The 22,428-nt window shown below is 44.4% G+C and overlaps 1 protein-coding gene across 1 annotated transcript; it reads right to left on the bottom strand.

Annotated features, from left to right (window-relative positions):
* Window positions 1-913: 913 nt before the first annotated feature.
* On the bottom strand, window positions 914-1,798 carry Cldn23 (claudin 23). The gene has a single exon (XM_035452137.1). The coding sequence runs from the start codon at window positions 1,796-1,798 to the stop codon at window positions 914-916; it is 885 nt and encodes a 294-aa protein (XP_035308028.1).
* Window positions 1,799-22,428: the final 20,630 nt, after the last annotated feature.

Below are 22,428 nucleotides of genomic sequence, written 5' to 3'. Positions count from 1 at the left end.
TTGATTGCAGGCAAGGCGCCTAAGCCTCCAGAAAACTGCTAGTACCAAATGCTGAAACTCCCATCAGTGACACTGGAGACAAGCTTCTGTAGGGATACTGAAACTGACATTTAAGAAGTTTTTTTTTTTATTTATAAATAAGAGACGTACATATGGACTTGAGCCAAACTCAAATTAAGAGTTCATTTTTGTATAAAATCTATCTCTGTTCAGGATGAGGTGTCTAGAGAAAGAACAGAACAGTGTAGTGTCAACTTTTTTTCATTCTTCTGGCTTCTGGAAGACAATCTCTTGAGTAAGCTCAACCTCCTACATAGGAATAAGTGACTAGACAAGATAAATACTATGTATGCACGAAGAAATATAAATATGAGTTGAACAAGTTACTTCACTTCATACAGGCCTTTGAAACTGCTGGCTTTACAGAACACCGTTCGAACACAGCCAGCCAGACTTACATTTTTGGCTATTTGAGTTCTCTGGAAACTGAAGCAGGGAGGGAAAACAAACAAACAAACAAAAACCAAAACAAACAAACAAAAAACCCAAAAACCCAAACCACCTCAATAGTGACATTTATGAAGACTCATGGGTAACTTAGAATACTTTCAAGGTGTTGCACCTTTTTAAAGCCCGTTGGCTGGCTGTGATTTTGTTGTTGCTACTGTCATTAACAGTATGCAAAACGTCACCCACTCTTGTCACTGCATAAGAAAACCTGATCCCTCTCAAGAAAAGTGAAACTCCTTAAAAGTAGATGAACCCAGCCTAGTCTCTGGGAAGGAGTTTGGCCACTCGGAAAGGAAGGTTTGCCCTCCAAACAGCAAGGTGTCCAGGGTTCTGGTTGCAAGGCACAGTTCAAGTCACCTTCAGACCCCAGGCGGAGTTCAGGTAGAGGGTGGCTAATCTGTGTCTACAGGTCTGAGTCACAGGGCAGCGAATTGTTGCAGGGCCTAGTGCTGCGAGAGGAGGAACCTCCTTGGGAAGTGGCCGTCTTCTCTTCTCCATCAAGCACATCCACTGGGTTTGTGTAGGACTTGGGTGGCGGCCGTGGCATCGGGAATCCGACCTTGAGCTTGCTGGTGTCCCGGGGCTCGGTGGGAGGAGGGCGATGCTGGCCTTCGCTGTAGTACTTGATGGCCGGTGTGAGCGCGGGCTCCGGCCAATCCACGTAGACAGTGCTGATGCTGCTGCGGCGCGGGCCTGCGGAGGGCGCCTTGCGACAGCGGCGACAGCGCTCTTCGCACCAGGGCGCAAAGCTGAGCGCCAGGGAGAAGCCTCCCAGCAGCAGCAAGCAACTGGCTAGGTAGCCCAGCACCAGGCTATAGCTGACTTCCACAGTAACCGGGCTGTCCGGGGCGGGTAGGACGCCGCGGTCCCCCAAGAAGTGGTTGTACCAGGAGACTGGGACGAGGCTAAAGAGGCCCGCAACGAAAAGCACGATGCCCGAGAGGCCAGCTAGCCCGAAGTGGGGCTCATCTTGCCAGCAGCGCACGCCGAGCGTCGCCAGCAGCAGCCCCAGAGCGGTGACAGCCAGCGACGTGATCATGAGTCCCCGGGCCGCCTGCACAGGCTCGGCTTGGAAGTAGTTCCACTCGTCGGGCTGGCCGCACTGGCGTTCGCGGCTGCTCTGTTCGCGACATATGTCCCACAGACCCTGGTACAGCACCACGTCCTGTGGCTGGTTCAGAAAGCCCTTCACCAGCCGCCAGCCGGGGGTCAACGTACTGATGAGATTGAGCAGCAGCCCGCAGGGCGTGAACACCATGCCCAGAATCATCACCACCGGCGTCCGCATCCTTCGCTTCGCGGGTCCCCAGCACCCGTGTCCGCTCCGCAGCGCACCCTGGACCCGGGGTCCCCACGTCTGCGAGGCTGCCGAGCTGGATAGCGGCGATGCTCACTGCGCTCTCTCGACGTTCTTTGTCTCCCGTGCGCGACTGTCCCCACAGAGCCTCTTGCACCAGGTCCCCTCCTCTCTCTCGTCCCGACTGCTCCGCCCTCTCGCCCAACCGCTGTCCCTAATCGAAACTGGCTTCGAGTCGGGTCAGACCGAAACCGCGCACCCAGGTTCGGCCCCCGCGGCCAAACCCTACCCTATGGGAGGGGCAAGAGCGGCAGGGACACCTGGCAAGAGGTGACCTCGGACTCTGAAGACCCGGACACCCCACCCCGCCTGCCCAAACGACTTAAGGATCGAGCAAAGGTCGCCCCGCCTTGGCTCCGAGGCACCGCCCATGCTCTTGTGGGCGGGACGAAGAGGGCAGGCAGCTGGTGTAGTCTCACCTGTTGCCTGGGTTTGCACCTTCTTCGCTTCCCAGTCCATCTATGTTCAGAAAGCTTTACCCCCCTTCCTTCCACATAAACACACACACCCCACACCCCTAGCCGCCTACTCTGCCTGTGGGTCCTGCCGACTTAAGTCTTCCTCCACTGCCAGATAGTGACCATTGTCCCTTGAAAGTTTTGCACTGCCACTCGCCGCCACTCTTGGCAGGGTGGTCCTCCCAGTGCGCACAGGACAGGAGTACACCACAGTTTCCAGGCTCAGGGTGTACCCAAACAGTTGTACTATGGAAACTTTGCTAGATTTGTTTAATAAAGACTTCAAGATCCGCATGAAGTTCAACTCATAACAAAGGGAGAGTGTTTCTGTACCGAGGAGCTGTAAAAGGGTTTTAGTTTCAGTCTTGAAAAAAAAAAAATTCAAGTGGGTAAGAGGGTGTTTCCATGATTGTTCTGTTCAGGACTTGGCAGGCCTATAATGTATTGCAGAAAACCCATGGTTTTATTTACTCTGAAATGAAATGAAGCTTTCAGATAAATACAATGGGGTGGAATATAATTGATTATTGCCCAAAGAATGCCACTTAGCATTTTCTTCACAAAAAATAAAACCCCACAAACTTGTGATCAAATAAATATAATTAGAAGAAACATTTTATTCTTCTTGGTTGATAAAAATGAAAGCATTGGCAAAGATAGGAGCTAGCTAGTGATTCCTGATGTCACAGTGTACAGCCTTTAATAAATAAACCAATTTGACAGAATACAATGTTTACAATCCACATGTTTAGGTTCCTTTTTTAAAGGTTTGTATAATGAGCATATAATTGCATGTAATAATGGGTTTAATTATGACATCTCATACGTGTACATAATGTGTTTTGCTCATTGAATACTACCTAGGTTGGCACTGCTTTTCAAATTCATCTTAGCTTTCCTGTTTGCTATGTATGGGTTATTTGCATTCTCCTTTGATTTTTACATGAAATTGTTTCCCTCTTTAATACTGTCAAGCATTTGGCACATATTTACTTTACATTTGGGCAAGAGTCATGCTTTTATTTTTAAATTATTCTTGTACAACATTTTCAGTATTCTCTATATTCCTTACAATGGAAATATATTTTTATAATTTGTTATGATTAAAACTATTTATTAAAATCAGCCAATTTAATGTTGTAGTAATTTTGAACATCCTCCAGTGGACAATCCAAGTGATGGGAAGCAATACTTTCAGCTTTTTTAAATACATATTTTTAATTAAAATTTTAAAAGATTATATTTTTCAAACAATGTGTATGTGTTTATATCTGTACACAAGAGGGTAGCTGATGACACTGGATCCCCAGACCTGTAGCTTGAGGTGGTTGTGAGCCACTAGAAGTAGGTGCTAGAAACCAAATCCTATGCAAAAGCAGTGTAAGCTTTTAGTCACTTAACCATCCCCACATTTTAAAAAATTAAATTGTGGCTAAGGGTGCTGCCCTAGTTTGCTTTCTTATACAACCCAGGACCACTTGCCCAAGGATGGCACCATCCACAGTGGGCTGGGCCCTCCCACATCAGTCATTAACCATGAAATGACCCTACAAACTTTCCCACAGGCCAAACTGATAAATGCAATTTTTCAAATGAGGCTCCCTCTCCTAGGATGACTCTAGTTTGTCAAGTTGATGGAAAGCAACCAGCATATGGACCTGCTATAAAATTTACTGGCTTACTCATTTTTAACTGTGTAGTTTTGCAACCTGAAGTACACTCCTATGGTGAAACTATCGCCACCACCCTGCTCTAGAACTTCTGAACATTTTCGAGTTGAAACTGTCTGCTAAACAGTGACAAGGGCATTCTGTCATCCCTGAAGCCCTCACTAAACACTACTCTACTTTACCTCCACAGATTTAACTAGATACCTCACATAATTGGAAGTCAGCTCTACTTGGGACTAGCTTATTTCGCTAAGCAGAATGTCCTCAAGGTTTATGTGTGTTGTAACTGTATAAACTGAACACATGGCCACTTCATGGTATGGTTAAAGGGGAGTTTTTTTTTTTTTTTTTTTTTTTTGTAGATATAATAAAGAGAGAATAGCCAGAGGCATCTGGAAGAGCCCAGAGCAGGCAGAGAACGTGGTAAGCTGAACACCGGCCAGTAGAAGTGACTAGCATGGGATGGGGGGAGGCAGACAGAGTGTGGGGAGTGGAAGACAAAAAGAGAGAGCAGGCAAAAGACAAGAGAGCATAGCTGAAATAGCAGGATTATAAAGAGAATGAGTAACTTCAGAGGGTCGAAACCATGGGCTGGAGATTAGGGTAGGAGAGGAGTGAGCAGAGCTAGAATGATACTATAATGGACTCTGAAATTTGCAAAAGATATTTGTGATAGTGAGAGAGCCTGGAGGCCAGCATGTGCTTTGGTATGCTAATAGGCATCACAGATAGCCATTTGACCCTACTGCCAGTGATAAGGAAAATGAATCCTTTTGATAGAGGGGAACCAGCTTCACCATTTCCTGAGGAATGCTGGCTTTTGTCTAACTGCCAGAATTTGAAGAAATGTAGCTACTTTTGGATCTGATAATAACATGTATTTCTGTGAAATAATCCAGCACAGTGTGAAAACTTGTTGCTATCATTGTTAATAAAAAGCCAATTGCCCATTAGCCAGGTAGGAAGTATAGGTGGGACAACCAAACGGAGAATGCTGGGAGGAAGAAGGGCAGAGTTAGTATAGTCACCAAGAGATATACGGGGAGCAAGATACATGCTGGAAGACAGGTAAAGCCACGGGCCACATAACAATACATAAATAGAAATGAATTAATTTAAGTTGTAAGAGCTAATTAGTAATAAGCCTGAGCTATCAGTCAAGCATTTACAATTAATATTAAGACTGATTAATAGTAATTATTTGAGAGTGGCTGAGGAACGAGAAAACTCTGCCTGCAAAATATAGTCTTCTTCTTTTTTCAAGGCTGAAGTGTTTGCTACGGTGTTTGTGCCACATGTGTTTAGCCCATCATGTCTCAATAGCCGTTGGGTGATTTCAACTTTTTAGCTATTGTGAACTGTGCTGTGAAGATGAGTGTCTTGACATCTTTTAGAGATCCAGCTTTTAATTCTTCTGAGTTATGTTCACAAGTGGATATATATATATATATATATATATCCCAGCATCATATGGGAAATGATAGCATCTTTTTACTTTTCCACCTCAGCTGTAGGAGCTCTGATTGCTCTGACCTTTATTTAATTTTTTAATATATTTCAGTTATTCTCTCTCTCTCTCTCTCTCTCTCTCTCTCTCTCTCTCTGTGTGTGTGTGTGTGTGTGTGTGTGTGTGTGTGTGTGTGTGTGTGTGTGATATAAGGGTACACATGGCGCAGTGAATAAGGATATGTGAAGGTCAGAGGACAATGTTGGGGAGTCAGTTCTCTCTTTCTACCCTTATGTGGGTTCTGGGATTGGACTCTGGTCATGGAGCTTGTGCAACAGGCTACTTTGACTGCTGGGCCATCTTGCTGGATCTCTATATTTGGTTTAAACAGATCTTTAGAAAATACTGCTTCTTTATTTTCAAGAGTACTTTCGAATTAAAGTAACTGAAAATTTTTTCGAAGTATGAATATGGGTACATTAGTGTTTTCCAGCAGGGTTTTTACAGGTCTTTTCAGAAAGGATGGAGAAGGAAATGAATTGTTTAAGCTGAATGTAGTGGTGCATCCATGTAATCCTAGGGTTTGGGATGCTGAGGAAGGAGAGTTGTGAATTTGAAGCCAGCCTCCACCGTATAGATACATCATACATATCTCACTATGGATACATAGTGAGTCCCTGTGAAAGTATAAATGTTAGAGCCAGCCAACCTGTTGAATAGTTCCTGAGTAGGGGAGTGGGGATTAAGAAAGAAGACAGAAGAATTAAGACAGAAGACAGAATCAGGATGGCTCTCAGTGATCACTGCAGCAGCCCTGAATTTATTTCTCATAGCCGTTTTATACCCAAAGCAAAAAGCGGGGGCAAGGGTTTCCTTACCATGTTCAAGGAACAAACAAGCATAATCACCACCTTAATTCTCAAAATATCTATCTAGTAGCCACGCCTTTGGCCAAACACCCTGTTTTTTGGCCTTGAGGAGCAAGAACAAGCTTGAACTCTCTGACCTTAAGTCAAGATGGAATGGAGTCATTGTTGGCTCCCACATATAAAGAGGAACAGTTAATGCTTTTGTTGGATATCTGTAGTTTACTTCTAGACTCACTATCGTGGTCAGTATGGCATGAAAGAGCTTGACTCATCTGTCCTGCAGTGGGACTTGTCCATCTGAGCAGATTGCTGTTAGGTATCAGGAAATTTGAATGTCCAGAAACCACAGGCTTGGCTTACTCAAGCTGGAACAAATACCTTGTCAATGACATCCTCTAAGACCAAGTATTAGAAGTCCTAGATTCTGTAAGAAAATGGGCTGAGCAAGCCATGGGAAGCAAGCCAGTAAGCAGCACTTCCATGGCCTCTGTATCAGCTCCTGCTTCTGGGATCCTGTCCTGACTTCCTTCAATATGAATAGCAATAGGGATATATAAGCCAAATAAACCCTTTCCTCATGGTGTTTTGCCACAGGAATAGAAACTCTAAGACACTTCTCAACACCCACATATCACCAAACTCTTGAGACAAAGGATTCCCTTGAATAGAAGGGCTGGAGCTATTAGTAGGACCAAATCCCTAGTTCAGTGGTAGAGAGCTGGCCTAGCATGCCCAAAAGCCTGAGTTTGATCAGTACTATTACAGAAAAAATAATAAATTGAAAAGGTGAAACAGCAGATGCTTGCCTGAAAAAGAACAAGTCCTGGGATGAATTCTCACAATTGTAACTACCCAGCCTAGCTTGCTGTTAGTCAGCTTTTCTGTTGCTATGACCAAATACCTGAAGAGGAAATACTTGTTTAGCTCATAGTTTCAAAGTTTCAGGACACGATAACACAATAACTTCCTGTTTCCCCAGCTCTTATAAGGCAGTGTATAATGGTAAAAGGGGAAGATGTTCTTACTGTGGTAAGGAGGGGCACTGGAGACAAAAATCTATCCTTCAAAGACACAGCTCCAGTGATTTACTTCTGCCGCCAAAGGCCCACATCTGTATGCTCATTCAACTGTGAACTCAGCAGTGGGATAAGCCATTGAAAAGGTTAGAATGCCCCAAACCAGAACCATTCCCCTCTCAGCGGCCCCACCTCTGAGCACCTCTGCCTCAGACCCAAACCTTCAATACAGGAGCCTCTTGGGTACTGCCCAGGTCCACACCAACAGTAGTGAGGCTATAAGGACAAGCATTTCTCCATAATAGAATGAAAATCCCCGGAAGGAAGGCACACATTGCTGCACTGAAGCCAGAGCAGTGGTGAGTAGAGCAGTGACATTATGAAGCTGAGGAAGCTTTTAACAAGAGGTGTGTCCACAAGGAGAAGGGGTTGCATGGGGGGTGGGTGGGTAAACGACTTAGTGGTGATGCCAGGCTGCAGGAACACGTATTCAAGAATGTAGAATGGTCATCGTTCTTCCCCCACCCCACCCCCGATAGCTTTTATTGCTGACGTCCTTCTTCCCATCCCACCTGTCAGCCCTTGTTATTAAATGTAGCACACATCATAACCATCCCGTTATGGGTATTGTAAATGGCGCACCATAAAGTATATGTATATGGGCTATAAATGACTGTTTAACTTTCTTTTATTTTTATTTTTATTATTTTTTTTGGTGTTGCTGTTGTAAAACACTATGATTAAAAGCAACTTAGTGGAGGAAAGGGTTTATTTCATCTTCTACTTCCAGGTCACAGTTTGTCATTAACAGAGAACTCAAGGCAGGAACCCGAAGACAGGACTGCATGCTATTCCACATGGCATCGCCTCTCCACAAGAAACTGGCTCACAGCGAAGGGAGTACCGGAGAAACCATGGACGACGCTGCTTGCTGGTTCACTCATGGGCTTGTGCTTAGCTAGCTTTCTCATACAGCCCAGAGATGGAGCTGCCCATAGTGAGCTGGACTCTCCCACATCAGAGAACAATCAAGATGCTCTCCCCCCACCAATGCCCCCTGGCCAATCGGATCTAAGCATCAGATCTAAGCCTCTGTGGATGACTGTTCCAGGTTTGCATGTCAGTGAGGCACTGACATGCAAGAAAATGCACATACTTGAGGTACAGCTGGTGTGTATACTCTGCCTATATGGCACAACCTGTTAATAAGCACATATAACCCTACAAACACCAAGGTAACCAAGATGTAGGCACATTTGTGACCCTTGAAGTTTTCCCTCTGGTGAGCCATCTTCCCTCTCCCTGCCAGGCAATCCCAAGGAGTCACCTACCTGCTTTCTGTCACTACACAATGGTTTGTAAAGTTTAGTATTCTTTATATGGAGACACTTGATGCGATGTATGTAGAATTTCAGCTTGTCACCTGCAGCTCATCAGCTTTCCAGTTTAATCACAGGGACCACCTAGGGTGCCTGGGCAAACAGGTTCCTGAGCCACATTCCAGACCCAGACTCTCTAAGGAAACAGTGAACCCCCACTAGTTTACAAGGCCCCAGAAAGTTCTCCGGCTGGGGAGGATAGTTTCTGCTTTTGAACGTATTGTATGTATAATTTGCCTGTACCTTAGGATCAGAATTATTGTGTGTGAGAAGAGCATGGTGGGCACAATGTGAACATTTTATGGCTTGAATCATCTTCCAACATCTCATCTATGTGACACAAACAAGCCACAGGTACATTTACCAAGGGGAGGAAGAAGCCCTGTCTACCCTACTTCCAAAGTCTTCCTTCTAGTGCTTTCCACTTCTCTCTCCTCCCTGCTTCCTTTCAATGGGCTCTCTAAGCTGACCAGCAGTCTCCATGCTGTCCTGATCAGCCATACATAGTTAGCTCTCTTCCCTGAGAACCTTGCTGGTGGGATTTCAGTGGAATCCGGGGCTGCATTAATCCTCCAGGAGACCTTACACAAGCCAGTCCTCACACTGTCTTCCATCCTGGCCTCTTCCTCTGGTCCTCACCACCCCCACACCCACCTCCTCATGCTATAACCCAAGGCTTGTGTTCCTTTTACTTCTGAAGCTCCACACACACCTTTTTCTTCCCTGGCATCCTGTCTGCTTCTGCTGAGGCAGGCGCACAGTTTAGGTCTTTGCCCGATGTTCATTTTTCTCTGGAGTGTTTCCGCTTTGCCTACGTCAAGTTACCTTGTCCTTCCGTCACCCCACTTCTGTCAGCACACTCTCTGCATCCCTTTGGACTTCAGTTCTACCTAGTTTGTGATTCTGTGAGCTACTCATCCTCTGCTGTCTCCTTGAGACCCTTCTTGGATGCCGGCCCACTCAACCAATTGAGTTTGTCCCTTTCTCCTACGTGTTCTTCTGTACAGTATCCACAAAATCTTCTTAGGAATGGCTGCCTGGTGAAAATAGATGGTTACACACATAGCCACAAACAAGTCTGTTTATTTAAGAGGTTGTTTCCCTCCAGCATAGTAAATAAGGAAGGGCAGGTTAGGTCCAGAAACTCATGACTGTTGGGCTGGAACCTCCAGCTTGGCCCCCACCCATCTCTCTCCAAACCCCACCATCTCAGAAAAACTGCCAAGAGTCCAGACTCTTTCCACAAGGCTGCTAGCCCCCTCCTCTAGACCAGCAATGTGATTTCTCCTCCCACCTCCTCCCCCATCTCTGGTGGATTGGAAAGGTTCCCCAGGAGTGCTTGGCCCAATAAAGCTGGTCTTTTTTAATTCGGCTTGATCTGGCTTACCACGTTGTCTGAGAAACCTATTATCAGGGTGCAAAAAGCTATGAATGACCAAGAAATGGAAGCCTGGGGAGTTTGCTTCCACTGCAAAAAGAAAAAGAGGGGATTGCACTGAACATAGCAGGACACTGCAGAGCTGGCCTCTTCGTTCCACAGGCTCAGAGCTGAGTCTGACAACCCAAGCCTGAGTCAGAGAGGCAGGAGTAATTACTAATGAGAGTACTACCTGTGCCAGCTGGCCCTTAGATTCTCCTTCTCCAACAGGTCCCTGCGGTCCTGTCCTGTACGTGTCTGTTGACGGCCCCAGGGCTCAGGATGGATTCTGAACATCCAGTGACCATTTCTATGAACTCTTACTAGGCTTCCCTTTAGCCCCAGCAGGCTGGATCCCCAGAGCCCACCTAGCACAATCATGACCTTCTGCACTGGTTCCATCGTGGAAAGTCACACCTCCACCTGTGGTGGGTCAAGAGAAGTCACCAACCACATCATTTTGCTGCCATCAGATGTCACCAGGTTCCCTATCTCTGGCCTATTTTACAGTCCAGTGATTAAGGCTGTAAACATGACTGCTTGTCTTTCTATGGTAAATTCAATTCAGTCAGGTTGAGAATACAAGTTAAACTGGTAAGAGTTGAACTATAGCTTTCCCTCTACTGTTGAATCACACTGAAGTTGCCTGAACTGAATGAACAACACTGCCATAGACTGTTGACATCCCAACAGAGTACAGAGGACCAGGAGTCTGCTGGTTATTTTTTTAGCTGCCACATGTACCTAATATTATAGACTATAAACAAAACCTTGACTTAAAAGTAGCCACCAAATAGCTCAGTAACACATCACTCTGTTTGTTTGCCAAACCTTTGTTTTTCTTGTTTTACTTCCTAGCCACAAGGTGAGTTTTCTTCCACTTCATGGTCACACCAAAATGTATTCTTACCATAGGTCGAAGCCAAAGGAGTGATTGAGCATAGATCAAAAGCCCCCAAACAAATAGGCTATGGAAAGGTTACAATTATGGGCAATAAAGCTTAGCGTGTCAAAGTTCAAATCATTTTGATGTCAAACAATCAGAGGAAATTTCAAATAAAATTAGAAGAAAAATTGGCTTATACATTAGAAAAGGGGCTAATATGTGGCCACAATATGCCTCCTTTTGTGTGTGACTGTCTGTATGTGACTATGTGTCTGTGAGACTTTGGCGTGTGTATGTATGTGTGTGTGTATATGAGTGTGTGGCTGTATGTGTGTTTGACTTGGTGTATGTGTGACTATGTGTATGTGACTATGAGTGAATGTGTGTATGTGTGAGACAGACTGTGTGACTGTGTATGCCTCTGTATGTCTGTGTGACTATGTGTGACTGTGTGTGTGTTGCTCTGTGTGTGAGACTGTGTGACTCTGGTGCGTGTATGTGTGACTTTGTATGACTGTGTGACTCTGTATGTCTGTGTGACTGTGTGTGACTGTGTGTGACTGTATGTGTGTGTTACATTGTGTGACTCTTTGTGTGTGTTACTGTCTGTGACTCTGTGTGTGTGTGTGTGTGTGTGTGTGTGTGTGTGTGTGTATGTGTGTACCTGCAAAGATCAGAAGATGGTGTTCTGTTCTACCACCCTCCACCCAATTCCTTTGAAACAGGATTTCTTAGGCTGGTGTCTCTAAAGTCCCAGTGATCCCGTTTCTGCTCTCCACAATGCTATGGAGACACAGGTGGTCACACAGTTTTACCTGGGAACTGTAATCCCAACTCAGGCCCATGATTGGGCTCTTGCCCACCAAGCCAACTCTCCATCCTTAAACCTTTTCACCTTTTAAGTTAGTTACCTCAGATAATCTGTTGGGACAAGAAACTGCCTAACCCCATTATATAATAACATTGTAATAAAGCAAATGCATTCAAAGAGTCTGAGGGAAGTAAAGGTGAAGATATATGCACAGGCTATGGAAAGGTTACAATTATGGGCAATAAAGCTTAGCGTGTCAAAGTTCAAATCATTTTGATGTCAAACAATCAGAGGAAATTTCAAATAAAATTAGAAGAAAAATTGGCTTATGCATTAGAAAAGAGGCTAGCATTTTGTACCTCTCTAGGAAACCATGAGAAAGCTCAGTGAAAATGGACAGAGAATGTGTGTAGTCACGGAGGGGAGCAACTAAGAGCAAGCTCAAGGGTGGCAAGTCACATGACCTCTTTTCCCATAAATGCAAAAACAGATTAGAATAGTGAATGGTGAAAGGGAAAAATAGCATTCAATTTGGGTTAGAATCAGAATAAAACATTCCTACTGGAAAGGTATAGGCCAGCCATGGTGACAAAAACAAAAAAGCAAAACAAAACAACAAATCCCTTAGTCCTGCTGGATGATGAGAAAATGGTGCATTTTACTCCAGAGATGATGTGAGGTGTGTGTTTTGGAGTGTTATTGTGTTGCTGTTCTTTTACTTATTTTTTTGTTTTGTTTTGTTTTTGAGACAGGGTTTCTCTGTGTAGCTTTGGAGTCTATCCTGGCACTTGCCCTGGAGACCAGGCTGGCCTCGAACTCACAGAGATCTGGCTGCCTCTGCCTCCTGAGTGCTGGGATTAAAGGCGTGTGCCACCAACGCCCGGCTGTTTTTTTACTTCTAAGTTAGCATTTGTTCCAAAGAAATAAACAGTGAATAAAGGAATATTTGGTAGGAGAGAATTCACCAGATTATGAAACAGAAAAATATTAAAAGTGAACATACCAAAACATCAGTTTAGGTTACCCTGCAGGGATGGGATTTACAGTTAGTTGACCTGTTTCCTTTGAGCTTTGATGAGTTCCTTTCTCAAAACAAAAAGATGATTTTAAAATTAAGTTGCTCTATTTTTTTTCCATTGAAGAAAAAAGCCTTTTCACTTTTTTTTTTTTCTTGGACAAGGTCTCTCTATATTGTGACCTGGAACTCCAATGTAAATCAGGCTGGCCTTGTCCCAAAGAGATTCTGCCTTAAAAAAGGTGTCTGTCCCAAAGTCTGCCTTAAAAAGGTGTGAGCCAGCCGCCGTACCCTGCCACTCTTGCACCCTTATCGCAGACATTTTGCGTGCATACAATCCTTATGGCCACAACTACACCTAATCTCATGTGAAAAGGGCAAAGTTCTGTTTTGATGTGACATCAGGACAGCCATAGAAACACATGCAGTAGATGACGGACACACATTCCATTTCCTTTATTTCTAAACATTCTTCTTTTGTTTACATGGCATGGAAATGCTATAGGAACACACAGCAACAGAAAAATTCAGCATGTGAATCAGTCATAATACTCAAATTCATATTGGGCATTATTTTGAACCTCAGTGTATCTTTTCCTGTAGGTTATTTTTAGTATCATATCAAATCTGGGGAGAAGTATTGAGAAACACTTTTTTTGTTGTTTGTCTGTTTGTTTTCCTTTCTTCCTGGAGCATACCCTTTCTTGGTTGCTGGGCACATAAGACAATTCTCTGACCTAATGGTATGTTTGCAGTGTCATGCTATGTGAATACTGGGTATGTGTGGAAATACTCTGAGCCTAAAATCACTGACAACAATCAGGTGTGGCTTACTATAAGTTTTACTAGGAGACTTAAACTGGATTTATGAGAAAATTTTAGCCTTAAGAATAAGAGAGATAAGCACTTTGCAGAAATTATTAACCCGTCCCCCAAGGTTTCATTATTTTGGATAGTATAAAAATTAATCAACAGTTCTGACTGATAAATCCTCCAGCCTTGAATGAAAAGTATGAAAGGCCACCAGGGCCCCTTTTCCTAGGCAGTAATTCCCCCTTGTACCTCAGGGGGTGGGGCGTGTTGACTCACTGGCCCAGTTCCGGAGTAGAAGACAGTGTGCAGCTGTCTTGGAAAGTTCTGTCCCGATTTTCTGTTGTCCTCAGTGACGCCTCACCTAAACAGAAATGGGGTAATTTTACAGAGACAAGGGACACACATCACCAGAGAATGTGTGGACTTCCTCCGGGCATCGGCACCACACAGGCCGAGCAGCAGCACGCTGCTGCTGACATTAGGCAAGGTGTGAGAGTTGCGTGAAATGAACGGTATGAAATGGAGACGTTTGCAAATGGGAGCCTTTGTAAGGGTCATTCTCCAGTCAGTTCAGCACCTGCTGCCTCCTCCACCTTGTGGCAGCCATTCCGATGGGAACCTGTTAAACTCGCAAAACTTGTCAGTTGTTTGTGAAGCTTGATGCCATCAGGGAAGCCTTTTATCAGTTTTTCGGTTCACTTGAATCAACAGCAACACACAGTATCTCCTACTGGCCCAGTATACTTGGGTCCCTGACCCTGTTAGGCTCGGAAAGATTAGGACAACCCCAAATGCCCTAATAGGAACGTAAGAATGCTCCTGTCTTCTTGCCTGTCTTTTACCCCTCCCTGCCCTCCCGCCATTCCCTTCCCTGTCTCCTTTGATCGTTTTCTCTCCCCTCTTCCCACCCCATGCCTCTCTTTAGTGCCAGAGAATCAAACCCAGAGACTTGTAGTGCATTCCAGGGGAACATTCTGCCACTTCCCTGTACCCCAGCCTGGTAATGTTCAAATAAGCAAATGGTGGCTCTCAAAAAGCTTTAAAAAAACGCATCCATCCGCTAAGTTTCTTTCTTTTCTTTTTTTTAGATCCGAGGTACAGGGGGGAAAGGAAAGCGGCTTGCATAGGGATGCAGTAATTCAAACAGCAGCAGACTGGACCTGGGACAGCTCTGAGCACAAGCTGCACTCTGCAACCAGTGTTTTGCCTCTGGGCCAGTGGCGGTGTTCCCATAAACCATTGTCTGATGGCACAGCTCAGGCTCAGTAAGATAGTTATAAGGACAAGTGGGATGGCCCATATAGAGCACAAAGGACAGAGCAGTCACAGGAAATACTTTTATAGCATAACAAAAACTAGACAAGTCCACTGGAGTTCAACCTTTTACACTCATCTATTATTTTAAAATTTACAATGAACAAACTGTAGGTTAAAAATGGGTCTCGTATTTCTGAAGAGCACAGGGTGGTATTGACTCTGGGGCTAGTGACTTGGAGTGACAGGTAGCCTCGGTGTCTACCTGGTGTCCCGGAGCTCTGGGAAAGAAAACAAGAGTCAATATACTATTGAGTTTCAAAACCAGTGTGTTCAGTCACAAATCAATGTACACAGGGACATTATCAATAACTGGTCATTCACCTGCCCTCCGTCTGTGTACAGCCCAGGGTTTCCATACCACCGGTCAGAACTGAATATTGAAAATGTATCTACTTTTAAAATTGAGCTAGTTAAATAAGTAAATAAACAAAATTGAGCTAGTTTTGCAGAAGGGCTTACATAAATCTTAGAATTTGGTTCTGGCCACCTTTTTTATTTATTTTAATTAGAAGCAAGCTAAAGCCCTCTCCCTCCCATCCTCCCCTGCCCCCCACCAACTCCCTATCCTTTACCTTTCTGCACCCCAGGGAGGGTGAAGCCTTCCATGGGGGATCTGGCCACCTTTATGCAGAATACTAAAACTATGTAGAAATATTTTTCTCGATCATTCAAAATATGAATAAAAATTTCCAAGTCCTAATACGTTTGTCTAATTGGAAAATCTGGACATAAAATTGGGATAATCAAATGACACTGTTAAGTGGATACAATGTTCAACCAACAGAATGAAAAAAAAAAATCTAAAAAGAATGAGGGCTGAGGGTGTTGCTCAGTCAGTAGAGTGCTTGTTTAGGATACATGAATCTGTGGGTTTGAGTCCAGGCAATAGGTAGAGCATGACTATAATCCCAGCACTTGTGGAGAGGAGTCAGGAAGATTAGGAATTCAAAGCTATGCTTGGCTTCAAGGCCAGCCCTGTCTTAAAACAAAACAAACAAACAGAAAGTAAAGAAAAAGGAAACTTTACAAACTAGACTTCTCTCTTTAGGAAACCTAGATGGATGGTCATACTGTGCCCTGTTCCTTTATCAGATCTGAGAAATGTGTGATTTCTGCTTTGGACCTGGATGTAAATCTCTTGAGTACACCATTTTCTTAGAATGCAATTCATGGACAATTCTACTCATACAGTTGCTGGGCTTGTTCAGTAGAGCAGGTTTAATTAATTGGCAGATGCTGCCGCCCTTTTGGCCCAGGGAATACCTACTGATTGGGTCCATGGGGAGGATGCTGTCTGGATGTAGAGGGTTAGTCATCTGGAAAACTTTTGGGAGACATAATGACCTTGGATGCAGAAGTCCTGACAGTGCTACTCATTAGTCACAGAGCATGTGAAAATTGACTTGTTCTCTAGGACAACAAAACCCACATGGTGGAGGCAAGAGTCCTTCATGGTAAGAGGGAAAGAAATTTCTGGAGAGAAATGGCTACACCATAAGCAGGTGAAAGTCATAGTGAGGTCATGGGTAGGAAATAACACACAGTGACTTGTGCCCAAATTCTGAACCCCCAAATCACCAAGAGTCCCCATCCAATGCAAAAGTAAAGGGTCTTTAATAAATTAACAAGTTAACTGTATTAACTCGGGTCTTCCATCCATTCAAAATGGCGGGTGGAGCAAGAAGGACCCCCAGAGACCTCGAGGAAGGGAATTTATTGGAGTAGAGCAAGTGGAGTGACAGGGGTTCTCAATAGTCTCAGGACTGGTGCATTTCCGGGCTTGGACGACCTGTCCTGTGCTGATTAGTCATCTGGTTGCTATGACCTGTAGGCCCTCCCAGGGCTCTGTATGCCACTATTACCCAAAGCACATCCAGAGCCTGCCAGCTAACTTCTGATTGGTTCCTTGCCACATGGAGGGTATCTGGCTTCCTAGTAAGTGGGGCAGATTGGAAACTCAGGACATGTTGCTGAGTCAGAGGCCTACCTCTTACAAGGTCTTCTCTGCAGCCTATTGTGGCTGCTAAAGCAGGGGGCTAGGTGAGGATCTGGTCCCTTCAGACTGACCTCGTCTAAAGGACCGTGGCAACAGACACTACATAATTGATAATGGTGGGGGAGGGGTGTGTGCTCACACACATGTACATGCATGTTTGTATGTATGTATGTGTACACATAGAGGCTTGAGGCCAACCTTGCTGTCATTCTTCAGGACAACCAACTTTTTTTTCCTCAAATTTGCTTTCTAATAATGTTTTTCTTATGATTGTTCTATTGTTTGAGAATTTCATGCCAGTATACAATGTATTTGGTCATATCCATTTCCCACTCCTCCCTCTAACTCCTCCTTGAACCCTCCAGGATATCCCCTCCCAATTCCATGTCATCTTCTTTTTATTTGTATAACTCACTGAGTACTATTAGTGTTGCCCATATGTGCATGGGTGCGGGGCCATCCACTGGAGTATGGGCCGCCAATGGCCACACACATGGAGAAAGATGACTGTTTAGTCCCCAGCAACCAGTGGGGAGTCTCAGCCAGTTGAGTCTCAGTGAGACCCGGACTCAACAATTTGGCCAAGCCACCAAGCCCCAGAGATCTGTCCATCTCTATCTCCCCTGCACTTGGATTACAAGTGCAGAAAGTCACACCTGGCTTTTCATGGGAGGTCTTTTTCAGGTCTTCACATGCAGCAAGCCTTTAGCCATACACTTTCCCAGCTCCATAGTAATAGGTTTTACTAGTTACGCCTCATTCATATACGTATTGGGTCAATTAGCCTTTGTTACTTAAAATTTATATCAACATTTTATGACTTAAATGTTTTATTATTATTTTTTAAGTGTATGGCTGGGTAGGGTGACAATTACTAAATCTTGCCTAGGCTTAGTGTCATGCTGAGTTCATCTGGCCATTAGACCAGATGACCAGGCCATTAGACCAGGATGTGAAAACAGAAAGGCCTCTCTCTCTTCTTGAGCCCTCTTGTTTTCTAGGAGGCTGCCCCAGCTGCTTCAGAGTATAATCCTCAGGTACAGGAATTCTCAGAGTGGGCTCACATTTGCTGAGTCACATGGACAATCTAGAATGGGTTGGGGGATGGAATGATCATCAAGAGTATAGACAGAGGCGAGAATGAGTTGGAGTCATCACTGAGATTGCCACAGCTGTGGTCAGCATGTTTATGTAAAATACTTGTAGACCAATATTGTTAAAAAGCATGTATAGCCTGAGAGAGGATTGTTATAAAAATACTAAGTCTGGCTCCCCCTAGTGTCTTGCTTTCTATCTCATTATATAACATCTCTTTCTTATGCTCCCACAGTTATGTTGTCTGCTTTGTTATTATAGAGCCAGGAAACCCCATTGGAGTCAAACAGATGCTGTTCCCATGGTCTTGGGCTTCTAAAACTGTGAGCTAATCAAACCTTTCCTTCCTTGTAATGTACCTCGAATTGGCTATTTTGTTATAGTAACACAGAATAGACTAAGGCAGCATATAAATATACTTCATATTTTCATTATAAATGAGCTTAAAAATACACAAAATTACTTTTCATTCTGCATTTTAAAATCTGGTGTATCCCTTAATGGCAAAAAAAATCTGCTTAATAGTCAACATTTAAAGTGGTCAAAGAACGAAAATATTCCTATTAAGCCAAGAATTGCTTTTAATCATCAAAACTCTAATTCATGCAATTACATGGGAACCTAAAGTTAAGGGTTTTTTTGGGGGGGTCAGGGAAGGTCCAAAAAATAAATCCCCTTCTCAGAAGCAATAGAAAAATAAACCCCCTAAGGTTTCTATCAAGTTACAGTAAATTTTAAAAATGCTGTTACATGTCTACATAGAAGGGGAGGATTTTTTTGAGGTCCCACCCCCTAGACAAAGAACTACAAAGAATTAATGACATTAAGGATGAGAATTAGCATCTTCCAGGGATGTCCAATGCAGAGTGGTTGACCCAGAAACCATATACATACAAACAACACAAATGAACTCAGCAGGTTATATTTATATACACTTGTGCATACACACACACACACACCAATAATAATAAAAAGAGGCTATATTTGGATTATGTTTTTACACTGTGAAGATGTGTCACTGTGATTGGTTTAATAAAGAGCTGGTTGGCCAATAGCTAGGCAGGAAAGTATAGGTAAGATTTCTGGGCAGAGAAAGAGGAGCTGGGCATAAATCTAGGTGCACAAGAGATGCCAACAAGACACTGAAGAAGTCAGACATAAACTACAGAGGAGAGGAAGCAGAGCCATGTGGCAGAACATAAATTAATAGACAGGTTAATTTATAAGAGCTAGTTGGGAAAAAGCCTAAGCTAAGTGTCAGAAGCCAGCCTTGGCGACCCCCCATGCCTAGCTAGCCTAGCATCCCACCCCTCAGGTTCCGGGACCTGGCCTGAGAAGCAACTAACACCTATCCCCTCTCCCATTTCCTTAGTTAGTGCTTGAGATAAACACAGGAGATTCAGGATACCTGCCTGAGAACAATTAACTCATCCCTCCCCCCCACCTCCTTTTTCTCTGCTCCTCCTTTCTCTTTAAAAAGCTCCTTGGTTTCAATAAAATGGGCCTTGACAATGGAATCTGTTTGGTCCTGCTCTTTCTTTCTCTCCCATTATTTGCAGGCGTGATCCACCTCAGACTCACGAATTACCTGAGCCCCGTGGGCTGGGGCAGTTGGCGCCCATACTTAGTAGGGGGAGATGTCAGAAGCCAGCCTTGGCGACCCCCCATGCCTAGCTAGCCTAGCATCCCACCCCTCAGGTTCCGGGACCTGGCCTGAGAAGCAACTAACACCTTCCTCCATTTCCTTAGTTAGTGCTTGAGATAAACATAGGAGATTCTGGGTACCTGGCCTGAGAAGCAACTAACACCTATCCCTTCCCCCACTTCCTTAACACAGGAGATTCCGGATACCTACCTGAGAACAATTAACTCATCCCTCCCCCTACCTCCTTTTTCTCTGCTTCCTCCTTTCTCTACAAAAACCCCTTGGATTAATCAATAAACGGGCCTTGACAATGGAATCTACTTGGTCCCGCTCTTTCTTTATCGCCCATTATTTGCAGGCGTGATCCACCTTGGACTTACGAATTACCAGAGCCCCGAGGGCCGGGGCAGGTGGCGCCCAAACGTGTGGCTCGAGGTATGGATTCTTCGCCGAATGGAGACCCCCCCCCCCAAGGAAACCTCCGTAGTGCACACCGCCGACAAGGAAGTCTGCTCGCCGGATTGCGACGGACGCTGGTCTGGGAAAAGTTCTCACAGCTCATGAGTGACTGATTCCCTGGTAAGTACCCCTATTCCATTCGATAATATGGGCCAAATTGTCTAAGGAAGTCAAACACTTCCTTTTGGGAAAGAGGAGTTTGAGTAAAATGTAAGGACTTGATTCAGTTTTTTGCCTCTTTGTCAAAAAAAAAAAAAAATGTCCATGGGTCATTTTAGAAAGCCCAGACACTCATCCCCTAACTTGGAAAAAGGTCGGAGAAGGACCTTAACAGATTGCTCATAGAAAAGGGACCTGAGGCAGTTCCCTCACAGACTTTTAGTTACAGGCCTTGAGCCTCATTCTCCTAAAAACCTTAAAAATTACCCTGTCTTTAGTTCAAACCCCAAACTAAAAACAGATAGTAAAAGCTTAGACTGCTCAAGTACAGGAGATTTCAGAGTTTAAAAGTTTTAAAAGGATCCTTTCCGCTTACAAAAGCCACTGCCATGATGCAGAATTTTGAGTTGTACAGTGGCTTGGGAAGACAAAGGTGCGGCCTCACATACACGAAGGCCCTCGGGAGATTCTAGGAATGTAATGGAGAACAGAAACCTCCGCGCCTACTTAGGGGCAGCTGGATAGTAAAGAATATAGAGGACAAATGATTGGGATCAGCAGGGAAAAACAATTAATAAGTACCTAGATGGAGGGAGCCTTCACCTCCTTCCTTCATTTTAAGCTGGAAATACAGAAAGGCAAATACTCAATGGTAAAATTCAACAAGAGCTAAGAGACTTAAAAATTTTAGCAAAATTGCTTACAGGAGATAAGAAATTTACAGGTTTCCTGGATCAGACAAAATGGCTCAGGGGAACATAGCAGGATACATGTGCCTATATCATTCAAACAGCTCTAGGAACTATTAATGGCTTGTGTCCAGTATGGACCAACAGAGGCTGATAGGGAATATTGCTATAAAAGCCTCACCCCTAGGAAATTAAAAGCAGATGACCAAGGCCTGCCAGTCAGGAGGAGGATATTTGTTATAGAGACCAGGCAGGGACCTAGGGAGTTAATTGAGAATTGATTTCTAGGCCTATATGGAATTTTACAAAAATGTTAGAGACACAGATGTTGGGAACTTTGATTATAAAATAGCTAGCCTATGATAATGTTGGTAATGCATGTCAGACCACGCTAAGGCCTCACAGGAGGAGGACTGATGTGAGTTCGTTAAGAATTGTTCAGATATGGACCTAGCTTACACTCAGGGAATATCGATGATGGCTGCCTTACAGGAAATTCAGTTAAAAATAAGTTATTCCTACACAGAAAGCAAGGCACAGGGAGGAAGAAATACACAGAGCCTACTAGAGGTTGCTTTGGGCATTTTCAGAAAGAGCTCCAGGTCAGACAGAGTCGCAACAAAAGAAAGAATAAGGGATCAGGCTTGTGCCCAAAATACAGCCGCAGATTTTTCAGCGGCCCAGAGGGCATAGACGAGCTAAGGCCAAAGTCAGCCATGGCAGCGGCTGTGGTCTGCCAGCCCTCATCCAGCGGCTTGGTACCACCTCATGCTGGCGTCTGCAGCAGGCTAGACAAAATGGCTGCTGGGGCGGTGGACAGCCTGCCTCCTTGGGGTAACTTACAGCCTTGGGAGGTGCCGTCATGGTTGATGGCTAATTAATGTATATAAATGCTATTGATACAGCCAGACAGAAACTGTTTTTGAGACTTATAGAAAAAGAAAAGGCAACATATTTAAGCTTAGAATTGTTCAAATTTTGGATGCACATATTTCAATGATTGGCTATAGCTGCTATGTTAGTGAAGGGACCAGCTTCCCTTTCGGCAGCCATAACAGCCGAACACGTGCTTGCCATAAACCTGCCTTGGTCACTTAGAGGTCAGATGCCTGTCTCGTGACAAGGAATCCATCAGAAGTTAGTCACTAGAAAGTCAGATGCCTGTCTCGTGGCAAGGAACCAATCAGAAGTTAGCTGGTGGAGCTATGCTTTATGACCCTGGGTGTGCTTTACGGACAAGCGCACAGCAATGACGTAGAGAGAATAGCAACCACCCTGGGAGGGCCTATAGGCCATAACAACCAGTTGACCAATCAACACAGGGCAAGCCCTCCAAGCCTGGAGGCACACCAATCGTGAGCCTGTGCGTACCCCTAGACACTCCCCTTACGCTGCCCTATAAAGATCTGTGCACAGCGGC

Source organism: Cricetulus griseus (assembly GCF_003668045.3).
Source record: "Cricetulus griseus strain 17A/GY chromosome 1 unlocalized genomic scaffold, alternate assembly CriGri-PICRH-1.0 chr1_1, whole genome shotgun sequence".
NCBI lineage: Eukaryota > Metazoa > Chordata > Mammalia > Rodentia > Cricetidae > Cricetulus > Cricetulus griseus.
The sequence above is the reverse complement of the archived record's forward strand: the minus strand, read 5'-3'. Positions and strand labels throughout refer to the sequence as shown.